Source organism: Corvus hawaiiensis, chromosome 18 (genome assembly GCF_020740725.1).
Source record: "Corvus hawaiiensis isolate bCorHaw1 chromosome 18, bCorHaw1.pri.cur, whole genome shotgun sequence".
Classification (NCBI taxonomy): domain Eukaryota; kingdom Metazoa; phylum Chordata; class Aves; order Passeriformes; family Corvidae; genus Corvus; species Corvus hawaiiensis.
In genome coordinates this window covers 1,607,872-1,626,927 of record NC_063230.1, presented here as the reverse complement: position 1 = coordinate 1,626,927, position 19,056 = coordinate 1,607,872, and the positions used below count along the sequence as shown (strand labels likewise).

Sequence of the window (19,056 nt, the reverse complement as noted above, 5' to 3'; positions counted from 1 at the left end):
AGGTGGGCATTGGAACAGAGGGGACACAGCTTGACCCATCTCCCCACTGCTCCCCCTCATCTGTCAGCCACGCTGGAGCTTGGGGATGGCAGGAGAGACCAAACAAGGGGACACCTGCCCAGGGAGGGAGGGAAGAGCAGGAGAGCAGGAGGCAGCACAGACCCCACAGCCAGGGAGCCGGGGCAGCCACTTGCAGCTGGTATTTCTAAGCTGAATTTTGGGGAGCTCCTCGTTCCTTTGAGGGCACTGTCCGAGGCAGTGACAGAGGAACCCCCCACCTGAAGCTCTTCCATGAAGAGGAATTTGGCCCTGAGGCTCGAGGTCCACATTTCTGGATAAAACTCTGCCAGTGGCACAAATCCTGACCCGGAACAGGCTCTTTCCCCCTGGTTTCTCTTGCATAATCCACCAGTACTTCATCTGCTTATGGGGTTTGCAGTCACTGCTGCCCCACCTTCCCCTCCGGCAGCAGGGACCGGTCCCAGAGGTACCTGAGGGGACAGGGAGGGGCTGGGAGGACACCAGCTCCAAGTACCTGGAGGTTTTAGGACCATCCACAGAAGCTGGAAATGAGCAGGCAAACGCCACTGGAGGAAAAGAGGGGGCAGAGAGGACATGAACAAGTTCTTGCACCACTTCAGTGTCCCTGCGTTCACCCCTCTGTGACAGCAGCTGGGACAGGGAGTGACAGAGGAGGGCAGGGCAGGAAAGCAGAGGCTCGGTGGGAAAGGCCACAAGGTGGGAGAGAAAGGGAGTTCAGAGTCCCTCTCTGTACAAAGAGCACCCCCTGCTCCTCCTCCCACCACTCCCCAGATCAGGAGAGGGATGGCAGCCCCCAAAACCCCGGAATTGCTCTTCCCTCGTTGCCAAGGTGATTGAGGACACAAAACAGAGGCAAGAAGCACTTTGTGGGGCCTGTGCTGCTGGATTGACCCAGGGTCAGAGGAGGGGCACTGGGGATTTTCCAGCAGGGCTCTGCAGCTGTGTCCTTCCCACCAGGATGGCTGTGCCAGACGCCCCTGGAGCTGCTCCTGCGGCCACAGCTCCGGAGCCGGGCACGGCTGGGGGTGTGATACACACACAGCTCCCCTTTGATCCCACATTCTCTTTGGAGCAGGGATCCTTCTCTGGAGGACACAGACATCTCTTTGTAGCTGAGGATCGCTGCCACCAACAACAGACACCAGAAGTCTCGAGGCTTTTCATGCCGAACTCTGATGCCTTTGGATTCTTTAGCTGTCCCCGAGCACCTGGCCTGTCTGAGGGCCACCAGCCTGGCAGGTGGCACCAGCATGAGCCCGACCTTCAGCCTGACCTCTGCCAGCTCAGTCCACACTGGTCCAACGTGTCCTGACTGCAGCTCCTCCACTCCAGCCCCTGAGCCCATCCAAGGCAAATTTGTCCCTTCTCAGTGCCCACCCCTGACCTGTGGGACACAACACTGGGCCCCTCCCGGCCACTGACCCGTACCAGTGGGCTGGGAAGCTCCAAGCGGCTTCTATCCCCAGTAAAGGTTGGATGGCGACCCCATTTCTGCTCTTGAAATGAAGGAAGAGGCTCCATTTCAGTGCCCCCTAACCCCAAATCTCAGCGGCCTCGCTGGTGGTTGCTCCACTCCAGCACAACACTAATGAGCAGCCAGGGAATTGGGACAACATCCCTTCCCAAAAACTCCCGACACTGGATACTCTCCAGCAGCCTGAGCGCCCTCATCTGCACGAGGAGTGCACACAACCCTCTGCCATGGTGCAACCTTCCTAAATTAACTCCACACCCAGGGAAAAGGCCCAAGGGACCACAGCCCTGGCAGAGCTGCATCCAGACTGTGAGCTGTGGGGACAGAAAGTTCCACCTCTGCTGGAGCTGGACTTGTACCCAGAAAGCAAACACCTGCTCATGCAGGTGCTGCAAATGCCCTTCCCAGCAGCTCCAGGACCTCCACATGAGCAGGAGCAGAGGGAGAAGGAGGAATGCGGAGGTTGACTCCGGGAAAAGGGGCTCACGTGGGCACCACACGAACTTATCTGTTCCTTGCAGCAGGGAGATGAAGGAGGAACAAAGCTGTTCCCAGATAATGAGGCGAGATAAGGAGAAGGGAGAACAATGACATGGGAGCTCTCCTGGCTCAGCACATGGCAGAAGTCACAGGGTTGGAGCAACCCCCAAAGTCATTTATGCTACAGAAACCATTATTTATTTGTCAGGTTTCGGCTGAACTCTTGTCCAAACTGTGTATCCGTGACACTTCCTGCTCTTCCAGGAATGGAGGGAGGGAGCTGGCTTCCCAGAAGGGCAGGGGAATAAAAAAGAAGAAGATCAAAGCTTTATGAGAGATCAAATTTATTGGTCAGACAGAATAGCTTTGCCCCTTGCACTTTTTGCGTATCCTTCACATGGGAAAAGGTAACTTAAATACCTAAAATGTGAAATTTTGGCTTAGGGGTCACGAGAAAGGAAGGAAGAGCTGTGAAATGCAGCTGAGGGCTGCCTCAGTGACTGGACAGGGCTGAAGTGCCAGCCCAGCCCCTCTCCCGCAGGCCTGGGCACATTCCCACGCCTCTCCCCAGTACTCGGCACTGATTCCACTAAGCCAGGAAAAAGGTGCCGAGTTAAAACTCAACCTCAACTTAAACAGAAGTGACACAGCTTTGCTTTGCACCAGTGAGTTTTACAAGGGCAAATCACAATAAAATCATTTTACATCAGTAAAAAGATCCATGCAGGACTGGAGCTCTTGTTCCCCAAACTGGTTTTACCTGTCAGTACTACCTGGGCTTAAGGCAAAGCCTCACCCCTCACTTCCACCTGAACAGCACCTCCTGCCCTTCACCTGCCGCTTCCCCACAGCTTTGGGGCTCAATACCCAGGCACGGCACTGCAGCCACGTCATCCCTGCTGTTCCATGATCAATTCCCAGCTTGGAAGCAAGGACAGCACTGGAAACCCTCCAGGTGCTGTGGAAGGACATGATCCAGCAAAGAACACACCTGACAACCTGAGCCAGCCCTTTGTCCCAGTGAACAGGGGGCAGTTCACCCAAAAAGGCTCAGGAACAAAATCCCACAGATAGAGGTACATATACAATTAGAAAACATTTAATCCAGGATTTTAAAGAATTAAAAAAATAATTTACTCTAAAATAATTTTGATGTGTGTGTGGCCTGCTGAGTTCCCAAGCATCCAGCCTGGCCTAGGGAACCTTCCCCTCCCTCTCTCCATCCCAATCCCTCTCCCAGCCACTGTAACCTTTTGTGCATGGTCCTGTCCTGTTCCCAGGCACATTCCAATGCACTCCAAGGAAAACAAAAATGAGCAGCTCATTACCAGGAAAGACATTTCAAACATGTGGCTCAGCACATGCTTTTCCCGAATCCTTGGTGATTCTTTTCCCTCTTGGGGTAGGCCAGAACTCCTCAGAGAGCTCCCAGCCTCCCACCCCTCCAGTGTCCCACTCTGGCTTCCCGACCAAGACGGGACCTGCAGCATCTTTCCCACAAGCAGCAGGAATACTTTTGTTTACCCTGCAGTGCTCCCTTTCCCTCCTCAGCCTCTGCACTCCACCAGGCTGGACCCCTGGACATGTCCAGAGAACACCACATTCCAGAGGGATGCTCCAGGGCAGCCACGCTCTGTTTGGGTTCACATCCCCAGGCCTTTGGCAAATCCCAGCCCACTGGTGCAGCCAACACCAACTTTTGGGTGCTTGTCCCACATGGATTTTCCTTCACCCGTGGCCCTGACTGGCCCCAGAAGCCGAGGGGTCCCCTAGATGCTGTCGTAGGGCACTGCCAGGCCGATGTTGTAGTTGTAACCTGTCAGCTCGTCGTAGGAGGAGCGGCAGATGGGGAGGACGCTCTCCACAGCCAGCTGGTCCACGGAGAACTCATAGGAATAAATGATCCCTCGGTACCTGCACGGAAAACAACCAGCACACACCATGTCACCTCAGTGGGAAAGCAAACAGAGGTGGAAATCACCATAAAAATCATCTGAACTGAAAAAGGCTGAAAAAACTGATAAAAACCCCCATCCCTTCTGCGGGAGGCTGAGCACTTTTAAGCAGGAAAACTCCCTCCTGTCTCCTCCCAGGGACCCAGCAAGGCTGGGAAGGGCTGGTGAATCATTCCCTCCAGCCCTGCAGAGACGTGACTGTCATCTGCTGAAACATCTCCAGGCTCTCCAGCACGGGGGAAGATAAATACACTGGTATTTGATAGTTCAATTAGCACTAACAGCCATTTGAGATGCAAATACCAAAACCTGCAGCTTAAATGCCAGCAGTTTTCCTTTAGGAGGAGACAGCATTACTAATATTTCGAGCATGGAGAGGGCTGCATTCCCTGCCTGGCTTCAGTGGACTTTATGTTCCCCTGCTGAGAAAAAACCCCCATTTTTTTTGTGCTCAAGCGAATCAAGAGCCAATTCATCGCTTGTTTTGTAAACCTTACCCTTCAACTTTTGTTCAGTTTTATTTTTTTGCTGCTATACCCTCTCTGTAAGTGCTCTGCGTGATGACTCGGGTGCTCAGGGCGCTATTTTAAAAACAAAGCACATTGCTGAGGGCTGGGTCCTCACTTGCGGTGCACGCTGGGGTCGTCGTCAGTGATGCTGGAGCCTCGGGGGTTCTTCTCCTCGGGGATGTTGGCAGTGATCAGACTGTGGGAATTGAACCACACGTAGCGGACGGGATGTCTGGAAAACAACCCAGAGCACGGGGTGAGGGGCCACCTGCACCGGACTTCCAAAATCCGAGTGCTGGGAAAGGAACGGCTTTGGATTAAACACGGAGTGGTTGAAATCAGCGGCCTCCCTCCGGCCGGAGGCTGGGAACCTGCACCTCTGGCTCTTCCCGCCTGGAGCAGATCCCACATCTTCCCATCATCTATCCCCATCTAGTGGGCTCTTCCCAGAACACACGAGGAGGCCAGAAAATACGCTGGAAAGCTGGCAGGGAGGGATGGATGCGGGCTGCGCTGGCTGCTGGCTGCCCTAAGGACTGCAGCGCTCCCGGGAAGGGCAGGATGCTTCCCAAAACGAAGGGGAAGGACACCCCACACACCCATGCGCTGAGGTGGCTCAGAAATGCACCACAAGGCACAAGCTAAGAACCACGGAGTGGGAAGGGACCCACAGGGACCATCCAGCCCACCCCAGGCCCTGCACAGACACCCCAACAGCCCCAGCCTGGGCATCCCTGGCAGCGCTGTCCAAACGCTCCTGGAGCTCTGGCAGCCTCGGGGCCGTGCCCATTCCCTGGGGAGCCTGGGCAGTGCCCAGCAGCCTCTGGGGGAAGAACCTTTCCCTGCTCTGCAGCCTGAGCCTGCCCTGGCCCAGCTCCAGCTGCTCCCTGGGTGCTGTCCCTGCTGAGCAGAGATCGGAGCTGCCCCTCGGGAGAAGTTCCAGCTCCCTGGGGAGGATCTGAGCTCAGTGTTCTCTGCTCCAGCTGAACAAGAGCCCTCAGCTGCTCCTTGTGTGGCCCCTCCAGACCCTTCCCCATCCTCGTGTCCCTCCTTTGGACACCGAGGTCAGGTCTTCATTCCTTTCCCTCTCAGTGGTGAGTACCTAACCCCAAACCCCAGAACAGCACTTTCTGTTCAAGCAGGAGTCACTTCTCTCCTCACATGAGGATGGCTCATCTCCACACCCCAGATGTGTCTCCTGTCACCTCCCGCAGCTCCTGCTCCTGTTTTCCATCCCTGCCATGGGGATAACAGCACATGCCTTATCTAGGAATGCCTTTCGATTGGAGTGATCCCTTCTGATTCCTCTCTAGATTAAGCAGTGTTTTCTACATGTTTAATCGAATGGCTTCGCTTTGAGCACACCCCCGAGCTCAGCCCTGCCCTGCCTGCCCCCTCCTGGAGCACCACTAATGAGCATGCCAAGGAGACAATCAATGGAATATTGTCCTTAATGCATCAGCCACATCACAGCAGCCTTTATCATTCCCAGGGTCAACACAGAAAGTGATACCTGCTATTAATCAATGACAACTCCAGTCTGAACTTCCCTGCCTGTAAATACCTCATCTAGCTCCTCTTTGGGGAAGATGCATTAAAAAAAAAAAAGAAATCAGGATTTATCTGTTCATTTTATGGATATCACTCAGACTTACAAGGGGCTAAATCCTCGAGTCTTTATCCAGACAAAGTCCGGGAATTGTGCTTTGATCAGGAAATCTTCATTTAGCTGTACAAAGTGTCAGCTCCAGGATGCTGATCTCTGCTTGTACTTTCAGTGCTGTGCTCCTTGTGCTCGGTACAAACTGGTGTTTCAGTATTTAAATGAGTGTAAATGCTTCAATCCTCACCATTGAGGGAATGTGTGGATGAGGTGAACAGAAACGCAGGGATTGTGCTGGATGCACTGGATGGAGACAGCCAGAACCAGTCGTTCTCAAAACAGCCAGTCCAGCACTTTAAAATCAAGGTCCAACAACTAAACTGAGGTTGGGGATGGGGCAGGGAGAAGTCACTGACTGAACTTCATGGAAAATCCAGGGGAAACAACTGAACACCGACTGAAACACTCAACTAATGAGCAGAAAGGCCATGACAGCTGAAGGGCCCCCACAGAAACACACAGCGCTCCAGGCGGGGAGGCACCCTGTCCCCAAACCACACAGAACTCCCAAAAAGTCCTCTCATTGCCACACTCCTGCCAGCCCTGATAACCCCCACGGCCCAGCTTCCCCCCCAGCCCGAGTTACCTAGCGTGCATCTCCCAGAGCTTGGTGCCCATGCGCTGGTCCCACACGCACACCAGGCCCTCCTCCCCTCCGCTGACGATCTTCCACTCGTCCATCTGCACCGCAGACACCCCCAGCTGGTGCGCGTACAGGGAGCACGCGGCCTCGCCACGGCGCACGTCAAACACCCTCACCCTGAAGGGAAAAACAGGGATAAAACCAGCTCTGGACATGCAGCCTGCGGGTTCTGAGAGCACAAGGACTTGGGGGTTATGGAAATCCATTGGGGACAGCAGCGGTGCCACTGCTGCTCCAGAGCTGGAAGAGCAGTAGGGCCCATCCTTCTCACCACTGGATTTTCACCCTGACTTCTGTTATCAGAGATCTTTTCCAGGCAGATTTCTCCCACCACACAGGAGCTCTCTGAGTCTTTACAGCTCCTAGGACCTAAAGAGGGCTCTGGGCTCTCAGCACAGGAAGGACCTGGAACTGCTGGAGGAGTCCAGAGGAGACCACGGAGCTGCTCCAAGGGCTGGAGCCCCTCTGCTCTGGAGCCAGGCTGGGAGAGCTGGGGGTGCTCACCTGGAGAGGAGAAGGCTCCAGAGAGAGCTCAGAGCCCCTTCCAGGGCCTAAAGGGGCTCCAGGAGAGCTGGAGAGGGACTGGGGACAAGGAACTGCAGGGACAGGACCCAGGGAATGGCTTCCCACTGCCAGAGGGCAGGGCTGGATGGGATATTGGGAAGGGATTGTTCCCTGGGAGGGTGGGGAGGGGCTGGGCTGGAATTCCCAGAGCAGCTGTGGCTGCCCCTGGATCCCTGGCAGTGTCCAAGGCCAGGTTGGAAATTGGGGCTTGGAGCAGCCTGGGATAGTGGAAGGTGTCCCTGCCATGGCAGGGAGGGGGACTGGATGGGCTTTAAGGTCCCTCCCAAACCACTCCATGATTCTGTGAGTCTACAATATGAAATAAAAATGGAATTGGAAAAAGCTCCTCCCTCTGTGCCTCCCAAACCATCGGCAATGCCATGAGGCATAAAACACCTGTTTTGGGCACACTGTTAACACATCCCACCCCTGGTACAAACCCACATCCACTGTGGAGGAGGGGTGGTATTATCAGGATCAAGGAAAGGATGATTCTTGCCAAGATTTCAGAGGAGATTAAACGTGTGGCAATTCAAAAAAGACAGGGAATTACAAGTTTGACTTAATCACCAATACTAAAACAAAGCACCCAGCAACCAGGATCTGTTTTGACTTCAAAAATGCAACTGACTGGGCAGCTTTTAGGACATCTCATTTTCAGATATTACTGACCCCTCAGACAAAGCATTTTGAAAGAGAAATTAAGTGAACACTCAGCCAGAAGCAGAACTACAGAAAAAGAGTTTAGGATTCCAACCACTTCTACAAGGCCACAATACCAGTTAGAGCTAATGGTGTTAAGTTTTAAACCTGGCACATATCACAAGGGAGTGTGGGGTTTGATCCTTATTTATCACGACTGAGAGCTAAAGCAAAGCACATAAATGAATAAAAAATGCAGCAAGTGAAAACAGAAGGAAAGGGGAAACATTGAGCTCAGATTTGAGAAGAAGCCAGAGCAAGTTCCTCCCAGCTGATGGCTATCAGGAACAAACCCATCAGGTCCACATTAATTCCAGAAAAGGCCAAAACACACTTGTTCCAACACATTAACTGCACTTCGTTCCATACCCCTGCTACGATCCTAATGGTGCTGCAAGTCCTTCCTTTCCCCTTCTCCAGCGCAGATTGCATCATATGATTTTACAAGTAACACATTTCAGGGGCTGAGAGAAAAGGCAGCAGAGCAGTCCAGAGCTCCAGCAGAGCAGCATCCATCTGACACAGAGGAAAACACGCTGGAGCAGGGCGAGGGACGCGCTCCGCGTGGAACGGCCCAGCCCAACAGCGGGAGCGGGGCAAGGATTCCTCGCTTCCCCCAGCTCCAGCACAGAGGAGCTCTGGCCACAGCCCGGGGCTGTGCTCTGGGTGTTTGAAGGGCTCACTCCTGGAGCTCTGGCTACAGCCCGGGGCTGTGCTCTGGGTGTTTGAAGGGCTCACTCCTGGAGCTCTGGCCACAGCCTGGGGCTGTGCTCTGGGTGTTTGAAGGGCTCACTCCTGGAGCTCTGGCCACAGCCCGGGGCTGTGCTCTGGGTGTTTGAAGGGCTCACTCCTGGAGCTCTGGCTACAGCCCGGGGCTGTGCTCTGGGTGTTTGAAGGGCTCACTCCTGGAGCTCTGGCCACAGCCCGGGGCTGTGCTCTGGGTGTTTGAAGGGCTCACTCCTGGAGCTCTGGCCACAGCCTGGGGCTGTGCTCTGGGTGTTTGAAGGGCTCACTCCTGGAGCTCTGGCCACAGCCCGGGGCTGTGCTCTGGGTGTTTGAAGGGCTCACTCCTGGAGCTCTGGCTACAGCCCGGGGCTGTGCTCTGGGTGTTTGAAGGGCTCACTCCTGGAGCTCTGGCTACAGCCCGGGGCTGTGCTCTGGGTGTTTGAAGGGCTCACTCCTGGAGCTCTGGCTACAGCCCGGGGCTGTGCTCTGGGTGTTTGGAAGGGCTCACTCCTGGAGCTCTGGCTACAGCCCGGGGCTGTGCTCTGGGTGTTTGGAAGGGCTCACTCCTGGAGCTCTGGCTACAGCCCAGGGCTGTGCTCTGGGTGTTTGAAGGGCTCACTCCTGGAGCTCTGGCTACAGCCCGGGGCTGTGCTCTGGGTGTTTGAAGGGCTCACTCCTGGAGCTCTGGCTACAGCCCGGGGCTGTGCTCTGGGTGTTTGAAGGGCTCACTCCTGGAGCTCTGGCCACAGCCCGGGGCTGTGCTCTGGGTGTTTGGAAGGGCTCACTCCTGGAGCTCTGGCTACAGCCCGGGGCTGTGCTCTGGGTGTTTGAAGGGCTCACTCCTGGAGCTCTGGCTACAGCCTGGGGCTGTGCTCTGGGTAAGGACAGGGCCTTTGGAAGGGCTCACTCCTGGAACTCTCCCTGATGCCCTGTGTGCGTTCTCACAGCAACCAAAGCTGCTCCTGTTTGGAAAGCACAGCTGGAAGCCAAGATCTGAGCCCTGCTTATTCCATGAGCAAGCACCCAGCTTTCAGGCAGGTGTCGGTGCTGGCACAGCCCTGGAAGAACCAGAGGCACTTGTGCTGCTCAGATGTGCCTTAAAGGAAAAAAGGAACAGTGTTTTGCCAATCCCACGTGATGCTGTAACACAGACCTGGCCCAGCATCTCCTGCCTGGACAGCTGGGCTCAGTAGGAGCACTTCAGACTCATCCCAGCTCCAGGGAGGTGCTCTCATGGCCAGGCTTGGACCCTGCTCTCAGACTGCCTTGGGAGTGAGCTGCCTTGCCTTCAGGAGAGCGTGGAATACGTTTGGATCCACACCTTTCTGGGTTTGCCATGTGTTTGCTGTCCCAACACTCCTCACCACTCCAGCTCCCACCAAGGAAAAGCAGGATCAGCACATGCTCCCTGCTAGGAGGCCTCTTGCCAGAGCAAAGCACAGCTCAGGAATCAAATCAATCAGCAGTGCTTCAGCAGGAATTTCTGAGGGAAGGACAGATTTACAGGTCCTACCAAAACCACTTCATGAGCATTACTTATCAAATTCATGGTTTTGAGTAGAGCAGATTCAAGGGAAACTGGGTATTTAATTCAAGCAATAAGTGTTCCCTCTGGCCAGCAGCAGCCTGAGCTCCCATGGCAAGGTCCCTGTTTAATAAACCCACTCCATAATATGGCCGTGGAGATCCCAGTCTTGTTCCACGTGTGGATGCCCAGCACATCACACGAGGATTTGACCTCTGAAATACTCTGGTTCTGCCTCCTGGATGCCAAACTTGTCTTCCAAACTATTAATCCCTAACTCCTTGCTGTTCTAGTGACATCCTTGAACTCAGTCAGTGCTTGAGCTGAAAGGCCCAAAAGCTTTCCGGAGGGGAAGGGCACAGACATCTACTCTGCTATAAAGGGGAGGGATATCAACTCCAGCTCCTCTCCTGTCATCATGCAGGAGATCAAAACCAGAGGTAGTTTTACTGGGGTGCTTTGGAAAGCCAATTATCTGCTTTTAGAGGGAAAAAACCTCCCAGGGATTCAATTCCACTTGTCAAACTTCAGCTATTTCCTTTCTCCTCCTTGCTGAGAGTGCAAGGTTTGCTCGCACTCCCTATTCACCGGGAAGGGAAAAAAAAAAAAAGCTGTTTGACAAAATAATCATTTTTGCAAGCTGCTGCACTGGCGGGACAGAGGCCTGGGATTTGGCAGAGGGAAGTACCCGCCTTCCAATCTGATCCCAGCACCAGAGCAGAGCACCACCTGCAGCCTGGTGCCCAGTGTGGAAAGGAGGAGGGAAGGAAGCAGGAGCCATTAGAGACTGGCTCCTGGCCATCCCACATCTCCTTTGGTGCACTGGATCAGACCCCACAAACGACTCGCCAAAAAAAGGAAATCTAAAAATTGGACTCAAAGGGTCTTTTTAAGCACTTTAATCCTTTCGCACTGCCTGTTCCCAGCGCGGCCATTCCTGGCACCAGACACTGAGCTGGGAAAATCCTACTCCCCAAGCCAAGGAGTTAAAGAGAAAGCTGCTAATCAGCTAAATAGAAGCTGGAATCTGTTCATATGAAAGTCTCTTTTTTTCTCCGTCACCTGAGGGACATCACAGTGTTCCGAAATACACTCTTGACATCATTTGGCAGCCGGGCCCATCTCATCCTCTGTGATTCATCCCTTAGGTTATTTTTTTAATATCAGAAAGTGAGCTTTTAAATGCCAAACTCATTTTGCGGGTGGCGGAGGGGAAGTGGAAGATATTCCAAGTGGTCTCGCTGGGCTGTGCACCAACTGCGTCCACCAAATGGCTCCGAAAGCTCCTCTTCCCGTGGAGCTTCCCCAGACAAAGCACACTGACAGCCACATCCAACTATTACCTAATAGTTTGTTCCTCAGCTTCATGGAAACATGAGAGGAGAAACCGATTCCAGCAGGGCCAGAGGTAGGACAGGAAGCTGGAGGTGGGAGACCAGAGATGGGAGCACCTACCTTCTGTCCTTGTTGCCTGCCACCAGCATGTTGGGGGGACTGTTGTGGAGGTTGACACATGAGAAGTCACCTATGGAGTTGCCCACCTTGGTCACGCACTGGTTGGTTTCCAGGTTGTAAAGAAGGATCTGGCAGGAAGAGAATAAAACACCTCAGAAACTGAGCAGGAGCACCATGACAATGTTTTGCTGCAGCACAAAGCAGAGGTGTGACCACCAGAGGTGTTCTGCAGGACTTGGTGTGTAAAACAGAACCAAGAGACAGAGCTTTCCCCATGAAGAGAGGCAACAACACCCTCAGAAATAAGGAATTTATAAGCCCAGTGGGATCCAGCAAGAAGCAGTATGGCCAGGTACAGCTCCCAGGCAAACCACACGGGACAAATCTTTCAGGCTTACAGGAAAAGCAAAGAGTTTCCTCATCAATGTTAACATTTGACAGAGCAGTAAAAGCAAACAGCAGCAGCCCTGGGGAGGTTTGGACAGATGGACAGTGAGAGGCAGATCCGGTCAAGGGCAGCAGGAACTGCAGAGCAGAGCTGACCACGGCCCTGCTGAGAGCCTGGGTGCCCTCACACACACAGGGAAATGTCACATCTGAAGTGGCAGCTCAGATGGGAAAGGCAGAAAAACAACTCTGATTTTAGGCAGCACCCGAGATGATTCAGTCAGAGCCTGCATGCGAAGCACGAGCTGTTCCCCGGCCGTTCCCACTCCTCTCCTCAATCAGTTTAATCACAATTGCTGTCCTTCCTGTGGGGCCAGATGAGATGTGTCTATTTGGGCCTTCCAATTTAGGAGAACAAGTATTTTTAGAAACAGAAAAATGCACTGGTCAAAGCCCAGTGGAGCTCAGCGCTGCACCTGGTCTTCTATAACTTCATAAAGATGATTAAATTTCATGGTGATGCTCGTTTAAATTAAAAGAAACCTTGTGACCATGAAAAGAGTTAATGGTATTGGAAACATCAAAAAAACCCTACAGCTTCCATGGCAACATCAGCGTGGCCATGTCAACGTCACATCAATATTCTTTACTTCTAATTTGCTGATTACAGCCACGTGCAGCTCAATAAATATTGCACTATCTGGATGTATTAGCTCAACATTTGCCAGAACAGCAGCACTGATGCTGCCTGGCCTTTTATTTCCTATCTGTGCCATTTTAGAGATCTGAAAGGTGAATTAAGAGAGCAGGAGAGGATCATTTGGTGATGGAGAGCGAAGCTTTAAAAACCTCGAGGAACAGGGCAAAGAGAGGCAGAGAATTTGCAGGTTTCCTCCACCTGCCATTTCTCCCAAGACCAGGCAAATTCAGACATATTTCAGCACCCTATCAGGATCAACACATCCACATCCAACTTCCTTAGGTGTTCCTAAGATTTATAATCTCCAAACTAGCTCTTTGTGGAGCTGTCCCAAAAACCATGGCATTTTTCATCCTTAAGACCCAAAAAAAACCAAAGCAAGGACAGGGTTCCCTTTGCAGGGAAATTTAGGACATAAAAGTAAAATTGAAATAAAAATTAATTTAAACTTCCACCCCAAGGAAAAAGCTGCTACAAACTGCATGGAAATGTTAGTGTCTGAGCTAAAAAGCAGTTTACAGCCTGTTCTCACTTCAGCCCAGCTCCCAACAGCTCAGTAACCAAACCCACAGATAATGATGTTCTGGCAAAGGCACCTCCAAGGGTTTTCAGTGCAAAGGAAATTAATATCTGTGCCTGGCAACCCAAACTTCTCCTTGGAAAGTCTGGAACAAAAGACAAAGTCAATAAACTGCTGAATTCAGCTGAAGAACAATAAATGATGGGGTCAGGAGCGATGGATTCCAGCTCCCAGTTGAGCCCTTCCCAGCTGGATGTTAAAACTCCAGAGGGGAGAGGGCCAAAAGCTGCTTTCTTAAAAGTCCCCTGGGGCTGATACTTGCAGTGAACATCCACAAACTATTAATTTATCTAAACGACCAGAGCTCCCATCCATGCCATAAACACAGGATACATACTTGAACATCCAGTCATGGCCATGAAAGGCTGGAATGAAAAATTGCTTCCACGTAGCACTGAAAGATTCCCCTGTTTTCCACATTTTCTCCTGCCCACAGCCCTGTGGCAAAGCTCACAGGTAACACCAGGTGGAAAAATGACTTATTTCTCCTCACATTGTAGGTGGCCACCAATTTAAAGTGTTTGCATCTCACAGTCTATAAGAAAATAAAAGTTCACACCCACAAAAATGGAAGAAAAGCTTTTATCATCTTCTTCTACCCCCTTTAATTCCTTCTCTCCTCATGCCCATCTCTATTCCTTTAAAGATTGTTTATTTTAACAATCAACAGGATTGGTTAAAATAAAATTTATTTTCAATTTTATCATGCACAAATATCTTACTAACCAATTAGCTCCATCACTGGAAGAGTCTCTTTGTGCTCTTCAGTATCCAGGTTTTGTCTATCTCAAAATTCAACCTGTCTTGAGCAGTTTTATGGCCTGCAAATGAATTTCAAACCTTTATCCTCCCCAGCTGATAAGTAAAGAAGCTAAAAGCACTCAGAATGCTGAAGTCTGAATAATAATTTCCTGGAGACAGGGCTTTAAAAGCACACTGATGACAATTCTGAAGTTGCTGGAACACCTCTGATGAGCTCTCCTGCAATATCCCAAGGCAAGAAGGATTTTCCTTACAAAGGCCAAGGAGAGAGAATGGAAATACCTGGTCAACAGGGACTTGAAATAAGGGCCTGTGTGTTAAAGGGCAGATAAAGCATAAGGTCTCTGGGAGGTTTATAATCCTATAATGCACACTGCAAAGGGATTACCCTTTTAAAGGTATTTATAATCCTATAATGGACACCCAAGCCCAGTGACCTAATAGGTACCAAACTGAGGGAAGTGAACCAAGAGCATTTGGGTGTGAAATGAAGAACCCTGGGATAACACACTAACGAGCAGCCCTGGCCCCACTGGGATCTCAGGGAGGAAAAGCTTTAAAGAGGCCGTGCAGCCAGCACCGGGATCCGATGCCCCAAATAAGAAGTGTCACCTATTAACACTGGCCAAATGAAAAGTCCAAGTTGTTGGCCAAGAGCCAGGCAATCTCCCTGAATGCTTAATAATTCAACAAGCCAGGAATAGCCAGAGCACCTTCAGCATTCTGTTTAGTTAAAAACCACAGAGATTAGCAAACACATTATCCATCTCCGAGGCGATTCTCTCCCTGTTACAAGTCCCTTAACGACCTTTACCATCCCTCCCTCTCTCTCTCTCTCTTTTAATAAGGCTGAGCAAATGGGACTTCATTTTAGCCCACTGCCACAGACTGGGGGCATTAATTATTCATGCCCATAGCCTCCCCTTTGTTAAGGCAGTGCATTAGACTAATTCCCCTCTTTACTGGGCGACTTGGGCACGGCTCAACCTGGGCTGCTCTTCTGGGAGGGCTGCGCCGGGAACGGCAAATTCACAAGCCCAGGCACGGCAAGAAAGGAAAAGTTACTGTTCTGCACAGAACTGCAGAGCAGTGGGTACAGGGCACTCTCTTTAAATGCTGTCCAAGAACTCATGAAAGATGCCTGAAATTAATTCCCAAAGAATTAAAGGCTCCGGAGCCAGAAGAGCTGAGCTGTGAGCTTTGTTACATCTCGCAGCTAAGTGAGGTCAAGCGTGGTCGATGCACTCTGCTTGAGATACTTCCAAGAAAAACCAAGGAACTGAAGGAAATGCTGCTGATGGAACTCTTCCATGCGTGTCCAAAGCCCCAGCAGGTGTTCTGGGATGCTGCGTTGTCAGAGATGTCTTTTTTGGATGGAACATTAAAACAACAAATCCCTGAGCACTTGTTATCAAAGAGCCTGTGGTACTTTCAACAAGAGCTGGGGTGTCCATCCCACTGTCCTGGCTGGGAGCCAGCACACGCCTGCTCTGGGGGAGAGCTGCTTTCCCTTTCCCTTTCCATCCCCTTCCTGCCTCCTGTCCAAAGGAGCAGCACGGAGAGTGAGCTGTGGCTCAGAGCTGGGTGAATCCCTCTGTGTGTGGGGTGTGTTTGGTTCTTATTTCGATGCAGTGTTGCAGGGAGGATCATAAATATCAGCAAAAAGCATTTTGTAAAACCACATTCAAACCCTACATCCTTCTCCCCACTGAACAACACACAGGATCCATTAAAGAACCACTTTTTCAGAAAGAACTGTCCAGGATTGAGGTTTCTGTCATTTTAACTAAAATAAAACCACCCTGAGCTGCTCAGAGTGGCAGAGGATCAAGCAGCAAGCCTGAGAACAGAATTTACATTTATTTTCAGATTATGTTTCTCCCCCTTTCCTTCTGTCCAGCCCTCTGCCAGTTGGAAAAAACACTGCCTGAATACACACAAATATTGCCAATGAAAAAAAAAAAAAAGTCGTGAAATTCCAAGTCCACCATAAATAAAAAGGGATCTGGTTTCTGCTCAGGTCAAACCCATCCAATCCAGAGGGTACCTACAAAAGCAGGAATATGCATTTGTGAGGGAACTCATCAAATTAACGACAACATATGGTCCACACTGCTGCAAGTTTGGATTTTATTTCTAAAGGAAAAAAAAAGAGTATTTTTAAAGTTTACAAGCCCCAGGGGCACATTTTCCCAGTGCAAATGTATTGGATTGCCTACTGTAAATATGGCACATCACGCTGCAACAACAACAAAAACAATTTGCCTGCTAACAAATGCAAGGTCAGCACGCTGATACTTGTGCACACAGATAAGTGTTCTGGCTCCATAAATTTCAAGATGAGCTAAGATTTAAAAGGAGCAGCTGAGGGAGACAGACAGACAATCAGAGAGGAAGAAAAAGAGTAAATCAAACACGAAACAGGCAGTTAAAAAAATAAATAAATAAAAAAAAAAAGCAGTTAATATCCATGAATAATGGATGTTTGATTTAAAAGCAGTTTACTCCAATATGATGTAATTTTTGACAATCAGCCAGAGAGACTATTTTGCAAGTTCTTGCCAGATATAAGTCATTGTGGGGAGCTGGGAACACAAGCACTTCTCTGAGCATGTGGAAAATTGACTTTCATGCCATCCGAGAGGTGACTTTTCCCTGGCAGACGCATGCGCCGGGCGCCGCCTGGAAACCCAAAACCAGCAGAGCCCGCACAGCTCCCGGCAAATCCAGCAGGAAAAGCAGCTCCCTGCTCCTCCCCATCCAACACCTGCTGCACGAGTCACACACAGAGCTACAGACAAGTGGAGTTCGCTTTTCCCTTTGAAGTTTCCCTGTGCCTGGAGTTGCAGAGTGAGGCTCCAGGCTGGTGGCAAGAAGGGGAGCCAAGCGTTGTGCCGGCGCTGCCAACGCACCTGCAGCCCTGGGCGCTGCCAGCCCCCGGGGCTCTGCCAGCCTGGGATGGGCTGGGATGTGGGCAGATGTCTGCTAGGACCTGGAATGGGGTCACCAGGCTCGTTTGACTCGTGGCTGAAGCCTGGGCTAAGAGCTCCAGGGCCCATGGGGAGCATGTTGTGCTTACCCACTGAACCACCCACGCACTCAAAAAGTCCCTCTAGCCCAGGGACAGGTTTTCCCTAACCTCAGAGAAAGCTTCTCCCGTGGAGAAGGGAGGCAAGTTGAACCTTAAAAACTGAATTAATTCCCTTGGTTTCATCACCTGGAATATTCGTGGCACATCCTAGCAGCTGTGTTTTCCAAACCTGAGGTACCTACCTAGGCTGCCATGCCAATTTTGAGGCACTCCCACTATTGTACAAACAGGAGAAAAAAGCAGAATGTCATTCATGTCAGCCAACAGAAAGGGATTTGTTGATTATTTAGTTCGTTTTTTATTCCTTTATTTATTTTAACTTGCAAAATTATTCCTGATCATTTCTTCGATCAATAAATCATGCAAAATTTCGACAAGGAAAAGTTCTGGACTCTCTGCTGGTCTCTTTTTCTTGTAGTGGCCAACACAGCTCAGCTCCTCGGAGAGTTTTACCTCTCTGAAGTGGTACCAAGAGTTTATAAAGAAAAAGGTATTGAAAACACCTTTCAACACCTCCAAAGATCTGCTAACACCCTGCAACTCCTCAAAGAGAGACATTTGGGCAAGTTCCATCTGTTCAGGCACCAGTAAGCCCTGCCCTTCTACTAGTATGAAAACAAGAGTCCATAAAGATGAATTTGTTGAAAATTGGGCTATATACAACGGTCACAGGGGTTAACAGAAGCAAAAACCCCCACATTTTTAAACAAGGAAAAACTACGATTAAAAAAATGGAAGTCTCTGGAACTCTGTGAGAACTGGAGACATTTGACATCAGGAAAGACAATGCAGCTTCTCAGTCAGAAGGATTTTAGTTAAAATAAAGTGCAAAAAAGATGTTAAAGCTTCTGTAAAGAAGCTATGACCTAAATATATCATCCAAAAATGACTGTAAAGTATGAAACTCAATTTAAAGGATTATTTACTATTGCCAGAGAAGCTGGGGCTGCCCCTGGATCCCTGGAAGTGCCCAAGGCCAGGCTGGAAGGGGCTTGGAGCAGCCTGGGACAGTGGGAGGTGTCCCTGCCCATGGCAGGGGTGGCACTGGATGGGCTTTAAGGTCCCTTCCAAGCCCAGCTATTCCATGATTTCAAATTTGTTTTCACTCGTTATCAGTTCCCAACAGTGGTTAATTCCACTGGATGCACTCACACTTCCAAGCAGCTGAAGAATTCCACGGAAACACCAAATCCAGGAGCAAACCCAGGCAGTGTTTCACGGCTGCTGAGAGGAGCCAGGTGAGCTTGAACACCTTTCACCAAGTACAAGCCAACCAGCAGCTCCAAAGAGCTGCAAAAGTGACAGCATTGACAAGCAGCACCCAAGAGAGCTGATCTCAACACATCCACAGCCTTCTGCCTCTGAGCTGGAGCTTTAAACCATCCCTTCCCTCCTCTCTTCCCCATCCACCAGTCCTGGGACCAGGTTCCACAAAGCAACCAAACCCACAGCTGAACTGTCCCTGATAATAGCTGTAATAGAAATTCTCATGCATGCTGTATGAAGCTGCTTTGGTGGAAAAACCTCCAAATCCTCCTTGGTTCATTATCTTATATCCCCCCCAAGAACTGCTGAGTACGTTAAAAATTTTGAGCAGAATTTGAAATACAGGAGAAAGTTGTGTTTGAGGGTTTTCCCTCCCATCTCAGGAGAATAAACACCTCTAAATTTCATAGAAATAATCCACAAAGCTCATCTGAACTACAGTAGGAGCCCAGACTTACCTGACAGCAGATTCAGGGAAGGTTATAAAGGCACCAGCTATGAGAAAAGCTTCAGCCACATCCAGATTGCATCA

General features: G+C 50.6%; 1 protein-coding gene across 1 annotated transcript in view; it reads right to left on the bottom strand.

Moving 5' to 3' along the window:
- Positions 1 to 2,323: 2,323 nt before the first annotated feature.
- Positions 2,324 to 19,056, bottom strand: part of FBXW8 (F-box and WD repeat domain containing 8) — a 52,861-nt gene continuing 36,128 nt past the window's right edge. Inside the window, exons 8-11 of the mRNA XM_048322657.1 lie at positions 11,739 to 11,866; positions 6,710 to 6,883; positions 4,576 to 4,692; positions 2,324 to 3,910 (exon numbers count right to left, since the gene is read on the bottom strand). Of these exons, the coding sequence (XP_048178614.1) occupies positions 3,766 to 3,910; positions 4,576 to 4,692; positions 6,710 to 6,883; positions 11,739 to 11,866 (564 nt within the window). The 3' untranslated portion in view covers positions 2,324 to 3,765. The remainder of the gene's footprint in view (positions 3,911 to 4,575; positions 4,693 to 6,709; positions 6,884 to 11,738; positions 11,867 to 19,056) is intronic.